This window comes from Eumetopias jubatus, unplaced genomic scaffold (assembly GCF_037043125.1).
Source record: "Eumetopias jubatus isolate StellerSeaLion01/CBP00866 unplaced genomic scaffold, mEumJub1_p1.0 scaffold_8, whole genome shotgun sequence".
In the NCBI taxonomy this organism is placed as follows: Eukaryota; Metazoa; Chordata; class Mammalia; order Carnivora; family Otariidae; genus Eumetopias; species Eumetopias jubatus.
This window is the reverse complement of record NW_028274814.1, coordinates 138,997,853-139,016,400: the sequence shown is the minus strand read 5'-3', so window position 1 is coordinate 139,016,400 and position 18,548 is coordinate 138,997,853. Positions and strand designations below refer to the sequence as shown.

General features: G+C 56.6%; 1 protein-coding gene across 1 annotated transcript in view; it reads left to right on the top strand.

Annotated features, from left to right (window-relative positions):
* CELSR1 (cadherin EGF LAG seven-pass G-type receptor 1) overlaps positions 1–18,548 on the top strand; it is a 139,117-nt gene that overhangs the window by 84,057 nt on the left and 36,512 nt on the right. The window contains exons 6-9 of the mRNA XM_088025411.1: positions 10,439–10,596; positions 11,604–11,767; positions 12,198–12,323; positions 13,459–13,625. Coding sequence (XP_087881537.1) covers positions 10,439–10,596; positions 11,604–11,767; positions 12,198–12,323; positions 13,459–13,625 — 615 coding nt within the window. The remainder of the gene's footprint in view (positions 1–10,438; positions 10,597–11,603; positions 11,768–12,197; positions 12,324–13,458; positions 13,626–18,548) is intronic.

Below are 18,548 nucleotides of genomic sequence, written 5' to 3'. Positions count from 1 at the left end.
TCTCCAGGCCCAGATGGTATCACTGGAGAATTCTGCCAAATGTTTAAAGAATCACATCAATTCTAAATGGTCCCTTCCAGAAAAATAGCAAAGGAGGGGATGCTTCCCAGGTCTCTGGGATGTTCGTAGTACCCCGATAGGAAAACCAGATGAAGACTGCACAGAGGAAGAAAACCAGAGGTTTGTGTCCCTCGTGACTTGGTGCAGCTCTTGTCCCCACGGAGGTCTGCACACGGGTGTTCACAGCAGCCCCAGACCGGAGACAGCCCAGTGGCCTCCGTGGGTGAATGGTGAAGCGGACCGTGGTGCATCCCTCCCACGGAAGGTGGACTGTGACTCCGGGTGCTCGACAGCAGAGACATATGCTGAGTGACAAAAGCCGGCCTCGCCCCCTTATGTACCGCATGATTCCATTTATAAAACATTCTTGAGGTGTCGAAAGGACAGAATTGGAGAAGAGATTAGTGGTTTTCCGGGGTCGAGGTGAGGGCAGGAGGGAAACAGGCGTGGCTGTGGGGGGACAGCAGGTGAGGTCCCAGGGGCGATGGAATGTTCTCTGTCCTGCCGTTTCGGTTGTCCACACCAGGCTCTGACACCTGTGACGCTCCTACCGTTTTGCAGGATGTTTACCATTGGGGGAAACTGGGGAAGGGCCCACGATATCTCTGTTGTTGTTGACAATCGCATGCACATCTAAAATGATCTCAAAATTAAAGGCTTCGTTAATGGAACTTTGCAAGATAGATAAATAGGTGCTGGCATATGCATATTTTTTTTCTGAAAGGTACCCTCCCCTGCCCCCCCAAGAAACCCCACATCCATCAACAGCATGTGTCAGAGACCTTCTGCTCTAGGTCATAAACCACCCCAAAGTGTGGTGTATTAAAACGTCAGATATTTATTATTTCTTGGGATTCTGTGACAGAAACACTGTGGCTTTTTTTTGTCCACAGTCTACCACATGGTGGAGGAGCCTGGGGAGAAAGATGGAAGGGATGTCTCTTGTGTTTATTTTGTACCTTTCTGTGATGTTTTTTGTGTCTTCTGTTTTCTCACGAGTGTGGCAGAAGTTACCTGGGTGATGGGGCTATGAACCAGGTGTTTTAACGTTTAGGTAAACTTTTGCCAAGGACGTCAAGGCTTTGGGGGAAAGGAGGGGCCAGGCTGTTGTCCCTGCCTCGGCACCGGAGGTCCCACCGGCTTTGCTTCGCCCACTGACGAGGAGCCGCATGATTTACTGCTCGGCAGCTTCGCCGGTTCAGCCCGAGCCTCCAGTCTGGAGCGCGAGTGCTTTTGTCTCTCTCCCGCCGCATTTCCGCGGATGCAGCCCGTTTCTCCAGGACCGGAATGGCCTCTGTTGCATCTGTGCCCGTGGGTAGTCCGTAAATACCGACCATCAGGGCTCTCGAGACCGAATCGGAGGGCCATGTCTGCCACCGCTTTATCCTGGGCCTGGAAGGTTCGGTGCCTCCCTAGGAACCCAACGGGCAGAGAGAAAAGCCCGATGAGCCGCCTCTGTGGGGGTCCGGGCCAGCAGTCCCCGAGAGACTCTGGTGAGGGCCCCAGCCTGTGGGCGGCCCAGGGGCTGGAACTCACATGCTTCCTCTCCAAAACACGGCCTCATCAGATGGTAGACAGTCACCTGGTGTGGAAACATAATTATTGCCCGGGACTCACACAGCCCCACCCTGGGGCCTTTGTGTTCCACGGCCTGGTGTGGAAAGTCAGCCTCGGGCCTGGGCTCCCGGTCTGGCACCGGTCACTGTTCTGCACCTGCTGCCTATCTCACGCCCCCGTCCCTCCCAGCTTTCCCGAGGGGCCCCTCCCCGCCCCAGGCTTGCTGCCTTTCCTTGCCTCTGCCCCCACCCCGGGGGACGAGGACATTTACTGACCGGGGTCCTCATGTCCACCCTTGGAGGAGGAAGCCGAGGCCCAGAGCAAGGCCCTGGGGGCCAGAGGTGGGCCGAGCCAGGGTCCAGTGGCTCTTGCCCACTTGTGGGCTCTGCGGATCCAAGGGCGACACGGATTCCCAGACCCTGGGGTTTGTGGGCGGCCTGGAGGAGCCAGGGGCCTGGGGGGTCTCTGTGCTGCTGTCCAGACTCTGGGGACTGAGAGAGGCCTGTTAGGGTCCCAGCGGGAGCAGGCGAGGCTTTGCAGGAGTGTGTATGTATGCACGTGAGCACGCGTGCATGTGCATGCTAGTGAATGTGTGTGCTCACATACGCGTGAGTACGTGTGTATAAGTGTGCACATCTCCTATAAGCCTTTCTCCCTTCGTCTGAGGAGGCTTTTTGAAAAGGTGACGGTGGCCTGTAAATCTGCGCAGGCGGGAGTGACTGTTGTTGCCGGGAGCCATCCATCCTCTCTGTCCTGGGAGGGGTGGGTTGAGCCCAGAGCCTACCTCGGCGGCCCCAGGAGCCCCTCCCAGGCGCCAGGGCCCTGTGCCTGGGACCCCGCGGGCTACTGCTCAGGGTGCTCCCTGCCCCACCTCTCGTGCAGTGGAAAGTAGCCGACCGTCAGATCTGTAGACCCCACCTGTGGAGGGACGTGAGCTTCTCATCCGGTGCCTGAAGGTCCCCCCAGTTTGCGTCGAGTAAAGCCCCCAAGAGAAGGATCATTACCCCAGCTTTCCAAGAGGTGCTGTTTAAACATCAGGAACCCCTATTTTGAGCCCCTCATTTGTCATTGGAGAAAAAGACCCCCTCGGAGCAAATCTGCATAAACTCCCTGGTTCCCAGAAACCCGGGGAGCCTGCTGGCCAAGCTGGCCGCAGAGGGGGGACCTGACCCCCTCCAGTGGGGACGGCAGTGGAGACTCCTGGCCCCTTACAGACCCTGGGAGCTTTTGTCTGGTGAAGGGCCGGGCTGGTGAGGGGCTGGCGCCGTGCCCCGTGGATCTCGTCCAGAGCAGAAGTTGTCCCCACGGAGATCACTGGGGCCTGCAGGAGACGCTTATTAGTACCCAGAGCTGAGCACACAGGCCTTCCAGCCCTCGGCCCCGACGGACCCCCATCATACCCGTCATATACGTCCACCAGAAGAGCACAGGGCCCCTGTTTTATCCATGGCTGGGGTCGTTCGTGAACTAGGCTTGGCCACCTAAGGAGACGTTAGGTCCACCTGGGCCTGAGAAACGGAAGGCGCTGGTGTGATTTTTTTTTTTTTTTTTTTTTAAGAAACTCTAGAGTGAGCACTTGGTTCTGACCCTTGTTGAAAATCTTCTCTTTTTAACGCCCCCAAACACGGAGCATCTGTTGGCACCATCCAGCATTTTCTGGGGCCGCTCTGGAGAAGAACAGGGGCTGAAGACACAGTTACGTGCAAGGTGCGAATTGCTCCCTTTTTCTTTAAAGACGTAAAAAGAATTTTTTCTTTTTTAACTACAAGAAAAGGAGAACGGCCATTTGCACCTTTTTTTTTTTTTTTTTTTTTGGCTTTTCATCCCACCTTTTTAGCAACCACAGGGCAGCAGCAAGCTTTTGTGGGACGTTCCCCTCACGCCTGGGGTGCGGTGCCAAGCCCTTCACATTCATTCTGCATTTCATCCTACAAGGGAGGTGCTATTTTTACCCGTTTTATAGGTGAGTCTGGCGGGCACGGAAGTCAGGTGACTTTGCCCTGTGGGGTCAGGATGTGAGCGCTTGGCCTCCGGGAGGCGATGCTCATCAGAGGCTGTGGACATGCTGTCCACGGCTGGGCCTCACGTTGGCGTGAGACCAGCTTCAGGCACTCTGCAAAGGGGCTCAGATCCACTTTTCTGTTTTGTTCCCAAAGGACCCTGAAGGTGGTAGCCATGAACTTTTCCAGTCTCTGGAAGAGGCCGCCCAGGCACCAGGTGGTAAGGACGCTGCCCCCGGCCACGAGCGGGTGAGGGAGTCAGGAGCACCTGACCGCTCCTCAGCCGCAGCTGTGCACAGGGACTTGGCGTGTCTCCTCGTGAGAATACGCAACTGTCTGCCCCACCTGGTGGCCAGTAAGTGGCCTTGCCTGACTGGCGGGCAGCTGTTTGCTGCCAGCCCCCTAAGGGGGATGCTGTGTCCTCAGGACAGAGGTTTCTAACGTCTTTACAGAAAAACAATCAAGAAAGGTCTGGGCTTTTTTTATCCATTAAGGATAAAAGCTTGAGAAGTAAACACTTTTACAACTTAATTTTGGGGAGCTTCTGCTGGCCACTGAGTTGACTTTTTACCCCAGCCGCCTGACTGCAGATGCAGGTGACGTGGGACAAGGGGATGAGCCGTTGTCCAGAACCGTCTCCGGGCCTGGGCTGTGGGCACCAGCTCCACACGGAGGGAGGGGCAGCCGGGTTCTCGGTGAGCAAGCCATTTTGTCCTCATGGAGACACAGAATCGTGTGCCAAGTTCCGAAGACGCCTGGCCAGTTTCACGGCCTTGGGGAAGCCTGTCTAGTCTGTGTAGCTCTTGGGTTCCTCCCGTGTTTACTGTGTGGTGTGGCAGATCCGGAGTGCAGGTGAGCCTGACGTGCATGGCGTCCGTGCATTGAGTCTGATGTGGCCAAGCCTTGTTGTGGGATACAGTATGAGCGGGCGGGTGGGGTTCCTGCAGCAGGGACTTGCTTTGGGGGGGACGGGGAAAGCAAGGCAAGTTGGGACGAGAAAAATCAAGTAGCCTGAGGTGCCTGGGGGGCTCCGTCAGTTAAGCATCTGCCTTTGGCTCAGGTCATGATCTCAGGGTGCTGGGATGGAGTCCCACGTCGGGCTCCCTACTCAGCAGGGAGCCTGCTTCTTCCTCTCCCTCTGCTGTGCTCTTGCTCTCTGTGTCAAATAAGTAAATAAAATCTTTAAAAAAAAAAAAAAGTAAAAGAAAAATCAAGTAGCCCAAGTGCCCTGAGAAGAATCAGAAGGGGTGAGGTGATAGCAAGTGGTTGGGCCTTGAGGTTAAACCCCCATGTTCCTTAAGCTGTCTTTCCTACGTTCCTTCTCCTACCGTCTCGTGTGTGGTACTGGTGGTGAATCCCTGCAAATAAGGATGTAGACTCATCAGCACCTCACTGTCCTGGGGTCCAAAGCACCTGCGTGCAGGCTTGCCTGGGGAGCAGGGATCCTGTCTGGAGGGCAAGAGGGAGTCCACACCCACGTGGTACAGGTGGGAAAACTGAGCCTCAGAGTGGTTTCCAGCTAGACCGTGTCCTGCTACCTTCCTACCAGCGTGGGCACTCCATGCAGGCCCGCTTTGGGCCTCCCTGGAGTCAGCACCTTGGTCCCGTGTTTTGAGCTCCCCCAGCGCCCCACTGGAGGCCCCTTAGGAATTTGGTGTGGATCCTGGAAGCACGTGTGCATCTGGATGTTACTCTCCTCATGACCCCATCTTCCAGTTTGCTTCAAAGAAATGCCATGCCTGCTTCCTGGGGAGGGCTGGTCACCTCTGTGCTGGGACCGGCGGAGTCTGGCCCACGTTTCCTGGGGCAGCGGTTGTTGCCCCTCGGGCCCTGTTCAGCAGACCCTCACGTCCGGTCTGAGCCCCAGTGCGTGTGAGAAGTGACAGTCGGTACACGTTCAAGGCTGCATTTTGACTCCTTATGACATTCCCAAAGTCCAGCCGTGTGTGAATTCTTTGATGTGAATTTTGGTTGATCATTTCTGACACAGAGCATGAATCCATTTATTTCCCAAGACTTGCTGCTCCTGGTGTCTGGTTTCGAGGCACCCCCATGCTGCCTTCCCCCCACATCCAGCATTTGAAACCGAACCCCATCAGCCTCCCTGATGAGGAATTGTTTGCAGCAGCGTAAAAGGCTGTAGAAATGTGAGTACTTCGTAAGGACCAAATGCTTTTGTGCACACAGAAAATCTCCACCAGCTGCTTGAGAGCATCTGAATGGAGGCGCATGGGGAGGGTCTGCACATAGAGAAGAAAATAAATTGAAGGAAAATAGAAAGGGACAGACCCTAAGTGATGACCTCTGAGGGACTTACGGAGAATCAGGAACCTGGATCTGCACAGAGTTGCAAAGCTTTTTGCTTTCGGGTCCCCCCTCAAAGCACATGGCAGCCCTCTTGGATTTCTCACTTGGCGGCAGGGGTGAGCCTGGTGGGGTCTGTCCTTGCTGGCCCCAACCCCACCTGCCCCGTGGCGGGCTCTGCTCAGGAGGGGTGCCGGCGTCACCATCTGCAGGCCCTGCCAGCTGGCTCATGCCTCTGGTTTTGCCCGCTTTGCTCGGACCCTGAGTGTCCAGGCCTGGCTGCTGCAGTGCGGGGCCCCCCGGGGCCTGGCTGGCCCCCTGACCAGGCGAGCCGAGCCCAAGGAAAGGAGAGGCAGGGACACCAGCCTTCGCCCTGCCTGTGTCCAGCCCGCTTCTAACGTGAGAATTGCTGCCACGTGACCTCTTTACTGCCCGCGTCTTTTTCTTGTGTGCAGATGCATGGCACACGTTCACAGTTCTTAAGAATATTAGAGACCGTTTGTTTTGTCTCGTTCTTTCTCTTGTTCTGTGCACCTGTGCCAGTGGTGCTCCGGCGAGCTCTCTCTCATCGCCTGTGCCAAATCCCCGCATCTGCGCTCCGAATGGGCAGCTTAACCCGCTCTCTCTTCTTCAAACACGAGAGGCGGACACACAGAGGTAAGCCCGGGGCTGCCACGGTCCTCCGATTTCTGCCCCGCGGGGGGCTCCTTCTACGTGCTGGCCGTGCGCGGGAAGACACGCTTTGTCGTCCCTCGGCAAGAACACGTGACCTGAGCCCAGATCCAGCGCACCTGCCCGTGTGTTCATCTCGCTTCTCTGAGCTGACTCGGGCTGTCTGCGCGGCGACCTGCACACCTCCAGCCTGACGGAGAGCTTTCACTCTCTTCCTGCGTTTTATTGCTGGTGATGGTCTCAACACGAAGGCCTCGCGGTGCATTTTATCCCCACTTTCCGATCAAAATGGGAAGGAGCTTCCCAGCGGTTATCCAGTGGACCGTGGCCACGGGGGTCGAGGAGGGCGGATGCCCATCCAGACAATGGCAATTCACATCACGGAAAAGGAACCGTTGTAAAGTGAACACCTCTGCCGTTTAGCGCATTCACGACATGGTGCAGCCTTCCCCCCCATCCAGGTCAGAGATCTTTCCAGCACCCTAAGAGGAGACTCTGTAGCCACTAGCACTGCCTCCCGATCTACCCCCCACCCCAAAACCACCAGGCTGCTTTCTGTCTATGGATCTGCGTGTCCTGGACGTTTCACATAAATTGAATCCGTGCAACACGGGACCTTTTGTATCCGGCTGCTTTTCCTTAGCGTCACGTTCTGGGGGCTCATCCACACTGTATCAGCTGTCGCCGCCCCATCCCTTTTAAAGGCTGGATTGTAATTCCGTGGAATGGAGAGACCACATTTTGTTCACCATCCTTCTGCCCACGGACATTTGGGTGGTTTCCACCTTTTCGCTATCGAGAACGGTGGTGCTCTGAAATCCGTGAGCAGGTTTTTGCGGGAGTCCCTGTTTTCAGCTTCTCGGGTCTGTCCCCAGCAGGGGAGCTGCCAGGTCCTGCTGTGACTCTTAGAGGAGCCCCCCCGATGCATCCCCAAGCCCCCGTGCATGCCTCTCCCGACACGTCCCTCGTGTTCTCCTGCCACGGCTGACCACGCAGCAGCTGTCGGCGCGTGAGGCGGACGTGGCAAGTCGCTGTCCCGCGTGCTATGTGTTCTGGGGCAGCCTGAGAAGGGGTGGGACAGTGGGGTGCTCTGTGGGGCAGGGGTCCCCCCAGATACTTCACGGTGTCTTTCCTGCTGGTCCTTTTCGTTCCTCATCTGAGAATGTTGCTCTCGCAGCCAGAAGGGCCATCACTTCTGACCTGACCGCCCGTGGGTGCAGGGGCAGGAATCGAGAAGCAGGTGTTGGACGATGTCGAGCAGACACTGTGTGTTCTCCTGAAAGCCGACGGGCTGGTTTGATGACGTGCAGGCAGGCTCTGACGTCTGTCTTCACGGTGGGCTGCCTCCAGCCAGCAAGTGCTGCTCTCACTGCAAGGGCTGGTGTTCGCGGGGGCTCTTGCCTCCCATCCTCCCTCCCTCGCCACAGTGCTTGGATCCCAGGACCCTGGCCCGTTGATTGCGAGCAGCAGTTTATAACAATTGCAGTCTTGCTAACAGCAGCTCTGCTTCATTAGAGCTTTCCAAGGGTAAACGTCGTTGACGTCTTCCGAGAAGGCTCCCACCCAGCCCCAAAAATGCAAATTATAAGTCGTAAAGATAACGCGGGGCTCGCACAGCCGGGGGACGGTTCTTCCCCCAGGATGGCGCCTAGCACTTAAGTAACCCATAATAGGCACTTGTACATGTTTTTCCAAAGCAGGCTGCCGTAACAGAGGGAGAAAACAGATGATTTTTTTATACTCATCTAACTGTTGCTTAACGGAAGGTGAACTCTTTGAGGATGTAGCTTATCAGATCTTGTGATCTCATCAACTGATATAAAAGAAAAAGAAGAAGATGATCCAGGAACCGGGGTACGGGGTCACGTGGTAAAAGCCTCCCTTGGATTTACCAAAGAAGGGTTCCCAGGAGAATCATGTGCCTTATATTAATGTCACTTTTGAAGTCCCTGTAATATAGAGAGGACAGGTATTCTAATATGAAATCCTTCTCTTGTGGGCAGAGAAACCGAGGTTCGGTGATGGGCCTTGTCCATTCAGATGGTTGGCCAAGAGGGAGTGGAAGGCTCAGCTGAGGTCGCCATGTACAGTGGTGTAGGCTGTGCACTGCACAACTTGGGGTTAGGGGGACACCACCAGGGTGAATGGGGTAGCCCCTGGCATCACGCAGTTTGGCCACCTGGCTGAGCTCCTGTTACCAGCAGCAGCTCCTTGTCCTGCCTTCCTGCCCAGTGTCCTCGATCGAGTGGATACTTCTCTACTCCTCTGAAAACCCGAAGATTTCTTTTTAAATGAATTGTGAAGTTGTTATTTCCCTATTAAAAAGACATGGAGTTGATTTAATCAAATTCTCTGTATTTTTACCACTCCCTGTTTCCAATACCATTATAAAGAAGCATAAGATTGCAGCATTTTATAAACTCAGGCAGACCCCAGGGCTCTCGTGTGGTGGCACTGAGTCTTGTTTTTAGGGGTGAGGGGAAGGGCTGCTGGGGCCGGGAGAGCGTGTCCCCTGTGGGGAGGAAGGAGCCCTGTGTGCCGTGAGCTGATTGAGAGGCCCGGTGGTAGTTTACACACACATTGGGGTTAATCCAGGCCACCCCAGGGCGGGCAGGTCTTGTCGTCATCCGGGTTGGACTGATGGGGACGATAGTTCAGCTACCTGGCCCAGCCCGAGCCAGCTCTCTGGCCGCCTGCTCCGCTCCTGGAACTTTGAGACCTGCACACGCACATTGTGTGGTGGCATGAGCAGGCTCCCAGGCTCGTGCCAGAAGCATGGCTGAGGGCTGTCTGGGTGCACGTGTTTGGGTCCTTAAGGGGCAGGCCAGGAAACTGGCACGGGGGATGCCCAGGGACAGGGGCCAGGCTGCCTGGTGTTACTATCATTGGACACTAACCAAGGCCTCCTTGAGAAGGGAACGTGCTTCTTAAGAAGTGAGCCAGCTCTACCCAAAGCCACCAATTCCAGGGTGCTGGGTGGGGAGACTGTGTGCGTGAGGCCCTCGGACGGGCCAGGGGGAAGAAGCTCGAGGCAAGTGGGGCTTGGTCTTGGGGCAGGAAGGGTGGTTGGCTTCAGGCCAGTAAAGGGCATGGGAGGGTCATCCCAGGATGAGGAAAGGCCTGGGTCCAGGAGTGACTGGAAGCCCCTGGGGGTCCACACTGTAGGAACGTGGAGAGGTGGGCCAGACCCTGGTCAAGAGGTGTGCAGCCGCGGGTCCAGTCAACGCTCGGGCTCCCAGGCAGAATATTCGGAAGGAGGCATCTCAACACTTTGGTCTTGGCTGCTATAACAAAATACCACAAACTGGGTGGCTTAGGACACCAGAAATTTGTTCCGTCATGGTTATGGCGCCGGAAGTCCAGGATCAAGGTGTCAGCAGGGCCGAGCTCCGTCCGAGGGCTCCAGGGGAGGGGCCCTCCTTGTCTCTCCAGATGAGGGTGGTGCCGGCGGCCCCTGGTGCTCCTTGGCCTGGAGCACCCCACTCTGTCTGCCTCCATCGATCACCACATCGCCCTGTTCCTGTGGCTCTGTGTCTGGGCCTTGTAAGGTCCCCAGTCACATGGGATCAGGGTCCACCCTACTGTAGTGTGACCTTGTCTCAGCTAATTATACCTGCAGACCGTTCATTTCCCCGGAAGGGCTCATTTCGAGGTTCTGGGAAGGACATACATCTTAGGGGTACCCGGTACAGCTTAGGGGTACCCGGTACAGCTGTTTTGGGGAAGTAATTTAAAACAAGGCTGTCCACATGTGGTTTCCTGTGTCCTCAGAGCCTGTGGGCGGGCAGCATGTGCCTGCTGGTGGGAGCACATGCTCATGCCTTCTGTGCTTTCTCTTCCCACAGCCCAACATCGGCCGCCTGGGCCTGCCCCACGGGCCATCTGGAGAGAAGGTGGCCGTGGTGACTGTGGACGACTGTGACACGGCCGTGGCCGTGCGCTTTGGCAGCCTCGTCGGGAACTACAGCTGCGCTGCCCAGGGCACACAGAGTGGCTCCAAGAAGTGAGCATCCCGGGAGGGGCGAGGCCTAGGCAGCCCCCCGCCCCCGCATGACTGCTACTCCCCAACAGGGTCGTCCAGGGCAGGACCCCGATGCAGGGCACCTTGGGCCCAGCACCCTGGCAGCCCCAATCCAGGCTGGAGTCACAGTCCCTCCCATTGTTTGGGGCACCTTCCCTCTGACATGTTAGAACCTTCTAGAATAAGTCCCCTTATCACTTCTGCCGAAGTAACGGCCAGGTCAAACCCACACCTGTGACAGCTGGCTTGCGGGCCCCAGAGACTGTGGGGCGGCTGGCCTCGATCCCTCGGGCCCAGGTCCCTGCGGGCCAGTAAACGTCCGTCCGTTAGATCCTGGAGGTTTTCTGCAGATCATGCTAACTCCAACCAGACTGACGACACAGACAGCTGCCACGCCAGTCTCCTGAGCCAAAGCAGACGTTCCCGTTCCTTTCTAACCGTGTTTTGGTGGAGTATTCAGTAAGCTTTGGAAGTCCACGGTTAGACCACCTGATCCGTGCTGAGCATCTGGAGCAGCTATGGTGGGGCTGGGACTGTGCCCATTTTACTGATAAGAAAGATGTCGCCGGAGAGATTAGGCCCCTTGCCCGAGGCCATGCAGCTGCTCCTGCAGAACCAGGGGTCTGGTTTGCCGTGAGCTCTTCAAGGTCATCAGAGGTTGGAGGCGGGTAGTGCCACTGGTTGGCATGGGCTCGGGCCTGCTGGGCTACTTGCTCTGCGTGGGCTGGACTGGCCCAGGCTGTGGGTGGGGACTCCGTCTTTCTGGATCTGATGCAGGGTCGAGGGGCCAGGGATGGCCCTAGAAGGAGGACCTGCCCTTTGTGTTCCGACCTATTGGCCGGCAGCCTCCCTGTTCAGTTACTGACCTTCAAGAGGATGGGTGTGTCTGGTGGCGCATGCCACCGTGCCGTGACGGCAGCCTCAGGAGCCCCGCGCCGCCTCTGGCCACCCAGGAACAGCGGCCAGAGGGGTTGGCTTTGCATCCCCAGGTCCCTGGATCTGACCGGCCCTCTGCTCCTGGGAGGCGTCCCTAACCTGCCCGAAGCCTTCCCGGTGCGCAATCGGCAGTTTGTGGGCTGCATGCGGAACCTGTCTGTGGACGGGAGGAACGTGGACATGGCTGGCTTCATTGCCAACAATGGCACCAGGGCAGGTACGGCATGGGCGGCCACGCAGGGGATGGCCACCTCCACAGCCCAGGCAGTGACTTCTTCTGGAGCCGAGCCTGGGTGCGCCTAGCTGTGGGCCTCCAGGAGGGGGGCCCTGGCTCACAGATGTGCCGCTCCCGGGGCCTGGGTGTTCTGCAGTGCGGGGTGCGGGGACGCCACGGGGCTGGGCTGGGCAGGGCACTCGGGCCTGTCACCAGGGGACCCGGCCAACGGGCAGGACCGGTAGTGCGTCCTGTGCCACTCCAGGTCTGACACTCTTACTGCTGCCAGAGGGTCCCGGGCTGGCCTGCCTCCCCTCAGGGCCGCTGCCCCCCGGGCTATCTTCCCACCACATGGGCCGGTGTTAGGGAACAGTGACTGGTCCCCCGTGACCGACGCACCGTCTACTCGTGTTTCCCCACTCTGTGTTCCCAGGCTGTGCTGCTCAGAGGAACTTCTGTGATGGGACCTGGTGTCAGAATGGGGGCACCTGTGTGAGCAGGTGGAACACTTACCTCTGTGAGTGCCCGCTCCGGTTTGGCGGGAAGAACTGCGAGCAAGGTGAGGGGCTGGCCCAGGTGCCCATCCGGCCTCGGGGCCTCGGGGACCTCACTGCCGGGCGTCCGGGCTCACACGGGCCTGCACGTCCAGAGCCGCGGCCTCTGGTGATGCGTGTGTCCTCAGGCGTGGGCCCTGGTGGGGCTCAGGAGCACACACAGGACCCGGCTGGGGTGAGAGGCTGGGGGGCACGTGCAGGAAGCTGGGGCAGCAGCCGGATGGACACCCGCCCACGCCCAGAGTTCCTGTTATGGAGGCCGCGAGCCCAGAGAAAACAGATGCCACCGTTGGGTTCATAAGAGCAGGAAACAGACAGCCCAGGGCGCACGAGGTCGTCACCCCCAGAGGCAGCCCCCAGCTGGTGTGCCCTGTGCTGTTGGCCACTGCGGCTCGTCTTTAAAGCCTCGTATGAGGACTGGGCCGCCCCGCCCCGCTCCTCTGTGACACACGGGGTCTGGAGACGGTGAGGCCCGTCTGGCACCCAGTTTGTCCAAGTGTAACAGACTGCATGAGGCTCTCGATCCACCCATTGCCACCTCCCTGGGCCCCCCCCCAAGTGTCTCGGAGCCCTCGGCTGGCCAGCAGCCTCCCCACTCCCATGCACATCACCAGGAATAGAGCGACAGTGGCCTGCGTGCCTGGGGGTCAGAGCCCACCCCAGGCACAGATGAGGGCTGGTCAGGCTGCGGGGTTGCGGTGGGGGTGCACACGTGTGTGGTATTCACTGCGGGCTCACACTGCCCCACGGGCGTGGGGTGGGACAGGTGGGTTGTGCCCAGAGGGCCCCCCAGCACCCCATCCGCTGAGCCCCAGGATTCTGAGCCACCGCACTCTGCCTTCCATCCAGCCTGAGAGCCCCTTGTCATGCCCTGGCCGGGACTGAGAACCCCACCCTGCCCCCGGTCTCAGCCTCCCCCGCCCAGGAAGGTGGCAGGTGCCCCAGGGAGTGGGCTTTTGTAAGCCTGTGGCTCCTGGACTCAGGATTAGGTGCTGGACACATGGCAGTCTGAGACCGGCTTTTGAATTGAAATGAAAAATCCCCCCCTCTCCCCGGGAGCCCGTCCTGCCCTCCCTGCAACTGAAAAAGGTTCTCCGAGGCATGTCTGATGTCCGGGGCTCTGCATTTCTGTGTCTGCAGTCATGCCTCATCCCCAGCGCTTCAGCGGGGAGAGCCTCGTGTCCTGGAGCGACCTGGACATCACCATCTCTGTGCCCTGGTACCTGGGGCTCATGTTCCGGACCAGGAAGGAGGACGGCGTGCTGATGGAGGCCACGGCAGGCGCGTCCTCCAGGCTCCATCTCCAGGTGAGCGAGAACCACGTCCCCCCGGGGCAGTGGCAGGGCCGGTGTGCACCCCAGGGGTGCAGCCAGAGCTGCATGGAGAGGGCGGGAACCTCGCCTCTCGCCACCCCCACCTCTGCCCGCACCGGCCCCGCAGGGTCCCCAGTGTGAGGAAGAAAGGGAACATGAGCCTGCTTTCCCAGCCGGCCGCACAATCTCGCCATTCATACCTGGGGAGCGCGCGGGCAATCCAGTTGCAGCTGCGATTCCCCCGGGGGCGGTCGATTCCGGCGCTTTGTTCCTCCTTTATCACCGACATGGACTACGTGCAGGGCTGGCTGGACCCAGTGGCCCAGCTCCTCGGCGGCAAAACTCAGCCAAGGTGTGTTTTAGACCGCGGCTGTGGCCCCCGGGCATTTCGGAACTGCAGGGGGCGGTGAGCACCTGCGGGTGGGGACAGGGGGTCCCCGAGGCTGGAGGCAGACTGTGGCCGCGTGCTCGAGGGGGCCACGCGCACGGGCTGGCGCCCCGAGTTTACGCTCTGCCGGGAGGTTCCTAAGGGTCCTCCTGAACTTGGGATCTCCTTGTGCGTGTGCTCTCTTAATCTTTTTGGAGTTTACCGTTTTGTTGATTGAAAACGTTGGATAAGCAGTTCCTAAAAACCTTGAAAGCGTGATTTTAACATGCTGTATTCCCTAGTTTTTGCTCCACAAATAGCTCCCCCTTGCGTCTTCCCAGCTCCGTAGAGATTTCATTTGGGGAAACAGGGGGCGTTCCTGCGGGTTGTGAAAGTCACCCAGCGACCCCAGCGGGCCGGCCAAGTGCAAGCAACTCTCACCCTCGCTGCCAGCCTGGGGTACGGATGTATGGGAGGGTTCAGGAGACTCTGCCCCCGGGGGGCTCAGGGGGCAGGCCTGCCATCGTCTCCCGTCTCCAGGGGCTTTCTGTCTGCAGTGATGGCGGCGATAGGAGGTTCTTGTCCAAACCCTCCACCTCGGAGTCCCCTTGACCGGGGGGCCACACTTGGGGGTTCTCCCCCCTAGAAAGTCCACCTCGTGACCCTTTTCAGACCTGATCTGCCGCCCGACACAGCAGCGGCCTGTGGGACCCAGGATTAGAAGGCATTCCATAGCCAGGTTGCTTTCTCCTGCCTTTCTTCGGGAGTTTCCTTTAAGTATGTATACGTGTGTACGTGTGTGTGCATACGTGTGTGTGTGCATGTGCGTGTCGGCACATGTCTGCGCGTGTGAGTGTGATGCAGGACCTGGGTGCATGTGACCCCCTTCGCACGGGTCATTCACAGTCTTCAGCCACACTGAGTGTCCGTCTAGACCAGCCTCGTCTTCCGCCTCGGGGCTGAGCCGCCCCTGAGGACCCCACTGGCTCCCAGGACGACCTGCCCAGCTGTGACGGCTCTCCTGGTGGCGGGGGGTTCCTCACGGAGCTGTGTGTTGGTCCTCTCCACTGCCCTGGGCCCGGGGACTGCTCTGCCCGGTGTGGAGTGGACTTAGTTCCCAGGCAGAGCGGGCCGTGCTGGGGTCAGAGGAGGTCAGACGTGAGACGGACCCCATGGAGCATCCACCTCAATCTCTTTTTGCTCAGGGGAAGCCCCGTTCCCTTGTCACCTGGGCTCTGTGGTGTCCACAGGGCCCCCTTCCATTGCCCCTGTGGGCTGTCCTCCTGGAAACACTTGTGAGTGGCAGGGACAGCGGGCGGGGACAGAGGCACTGCCCAGCGCCCCCTGTGAGCTCCGTGTCGGAGGTCAGCAGGGGCTGGACCCCGGGGGCTCCCAGTGGACGGACAGGCCCCGGACTTGCCCACAGACCAGTGAGGACCGGGCCCCACGGGGCTGTGACTAACCCTGTGTGGGCAGGGAGCCCCTGGCGGAAGCCTCTCCCTCCCCACCTGCCCTGCTGCCCTGCCTCACCGCTCAGCAGCGGCCCCAGCACCGGCCCATTCAGGTCGGACCGAAGGTGCAGTCTGTGTACCCCGTAATTACAGCATCATTGTGTTTCCCTTATTATCTTGCGCTTTCGGAGGTTTACCAGCAGTCCCAGAGGCTAGCTCTGGGCCAACACTTGGCAAGCACAGGTCTGCCTCGGGATGGTATTTTTTCTCTGTGGTTGTTTCAGTGTTGGAACAAATTAAATTGGCTGTTTTCGACTCAGGTGATGGATTGGAACTTGCAGGTTGTCATTTGGCAGTGGGGGTCTCTGTAGGAAAAAAGTACGCTTTCAGGAGGAGCAACAGTGAAAGCCACAAACACCCGTATCGTTTGAGTAATTATGTTATGGGTAGCTAATCCAAAAATTTAGGGTTTTTTTTTTTTTTTTTTTTTTTTGCCAGGGACTATGGGTGGCTCCTCCCCATTGAAGGCTGGGTGGCAAGACTAGTGGCCTTGAGGGGGGGAGGATCCTCCAGACCCCGGTGGCCACCCCAAAGGCCACTCCAGGGCCTGAAGGGTGGTCAGCTGGGCGCTACAGGGATGGTCTGTCTGGGTTATCTCTAGGTGGTGTGTCTGAAGGCAGGCCTCCTGCAGGCTTGTGAGCTCTGTGAAGCAGCAGCATAGGTGTTCCTGGCGTCCGTGGCAGGCCAAACCAGCTTCGTAGTCATCCTATAGCCCACACAATTTGGGTAATTGCTCTCAGGCGCCCTCACTCCGCCTGCATTGTCAAGGGGGATCACCTGGCTGTTGTTAAATACCCCTCTTAAATCCGACAACAGACTGGAGGGGGCAAGCAGTCACTGCGCGTGGGCCTGGGGTTCATTCTATCGCCTTTGTCTGTAGACAGATGTCATTTTTGTTGTTGATCCACTGGCCTCGGGCTTTTGTTGGCAAGGACGGTGAAAAAGCATAGCCAGGGAAATGAAGCAGGTTGACTGAAACTTCCGTGGACAAAAGGAGACACAGCATAAAATGGTGAAGTCCCCTTCTTGATTTCACTCTCGGTTAAGACTAAAAACCAAAACACGTCATTAGTTGTGTTATCTTTATAATCAGTTAAAAATATCTTCTATTTTTCATCATTATTTCTTTTTTGATCCCTGGAGTGTTTAGAAGTATGTTTTGGGGCGCCTGGGTGGCTCCATCGGTTGAGCGTCCCACTCTTGATTTCAGCTGAGGGCATGATCTTGGGGTCTCAAGATCGAGCCCGCATTGGGCTCTGCACTGGGTGTGGAACCTGCTTGGGATCCTCTCTCTCCCTTTGCCCCTCCCCCCACCCGGGCTTGTGCACACTCTCTTCCAAAACGAAAAAAAACATTTTTTTAAAGATTTTATTTATGTATTTGGCAGAGAGATAGAGAGCACAAGTAGGCAGAGAAGCAGGCAGAGGGAGAGGGAGAAGCAGGCTCTCTGCTGAGCAGGGAGCCCGATGCAGGGCTTGATTCCCAGGACCCTGGGATCATGACCCGAGCCAAAGGCAGCCGCTTAACCGACTGAGCCGCCCAGGCGCCTTGAAAAAAAGATTTTTTTTAAAAGATTTTATTTATTTATTTGAGAGTACGCACGCACACAAACAAGGGGTGAGGGGTAGAGGGAAAGGGAGAAGGAGACAATCTCGAGGCAACTGTGCGCTGGACATGGAGCCCGAAGTGGGGCACGATCCCATGACCCTGAGATCAAGACCTGAGCCCAAATCCAGAATCAGACACTTAACTGACTGAGCCACCAAGGCACCCTTCAGAGTATGTTTCTGAATCGGCAAACAGGTGGCATTTTCTAGTAAATCATTTTGTTGTTGATTCTAGCATAGTTGCAGGTCAGAGAGGCGTTCTGTGGGATTTCAGACCTTTGAAATGCATTAGACTTGCTTCACAGCCCAGCATTTCGTCTTTTTTGCGAATGTCCCGCCTGTACTTTGAAAGAATGTGTGTTCAGCAGTTGTGTTCTATATACATCAAGTGAGTGAAGTTTGCTAACTGGGCTGTTCAGACCTTCAATGTCATTACTGATTTTTTTTTGTCTCTCTGCTCAGTTATTGAGAGAGATGAGTTTAAAAAGTTTGCAGCCCTCATTGTGGATTTATCTCTTTACGCTTTTAGTTCTGTCAAGTTTTGCTTTGTACATTTTGAGGCTGTGTTATTAGGTGCATACAAGTTTAGAATTGTTTTATCTTCCTGGACAAGCAACTCAGACATCATTATGAAAATCACTTTTATTTCTAGAATTTCTTTGTTTGCCTTCAAGTCTACTTTGTCTCATTAATAGAGCCACACCAGATTGCTTTTGGTTGGTGTTTATATGATATATTTTTTTTCTAGTCTTTTACTTTCAACACTTCTGAATCCTTGTATTTTAGGTGTGTCTCTTTTAAACAGTGCATTAATAGTTGTTGTTGTTATTGTTTTTCTAAGCTATTCTTTTGCTTGAAACAATCTTTCAACACAAGTATCTTAGGTGAGTTGCAGTGCTATTTCCCCACCTTCTTACGTGTCTTTGCACTGGGTAGCTTGAATCTTATCTCCCGAAATGGAACATTTATTTATCCATAAAAATCAGAGTCTAATGGTCACCTGAATCTGTTTCCTTGGAAGTTCTGTGGTTCCCATTATTGTTATCAAGTCTGTGTCTGATGATTCTATTTTATGGATTCCCTGGGTGGTGGGGCGGGGGATGGTCTGTTTCCATCCACTCTTTCTTGCTTCTCTTGGTTTTCATGCTCACTGTCTTATCTCCTCCGGTACTTGGTTATTTTTGATTGCTGAACATCATATTGAAAATGCAGTGAGAATTTGAAACTAGAATGGTGTTGGGGCGCCTGGGTGGCTCAGTCGTTCAGTGTCTGCCTTCGGCTCAGGTCATGACCCCAGGGTCCTGGGATCGAGTCCTGCATCGGGCTCCCTGCTCGGCCGGGAGCCTGCTTCTCCCTCTCCCACTGCCCCTGCTTGTGTTCCTGCTCTGGCTATCTCTCTCTCTCTGTCAAATAAATAAATAAAAAATCTTTA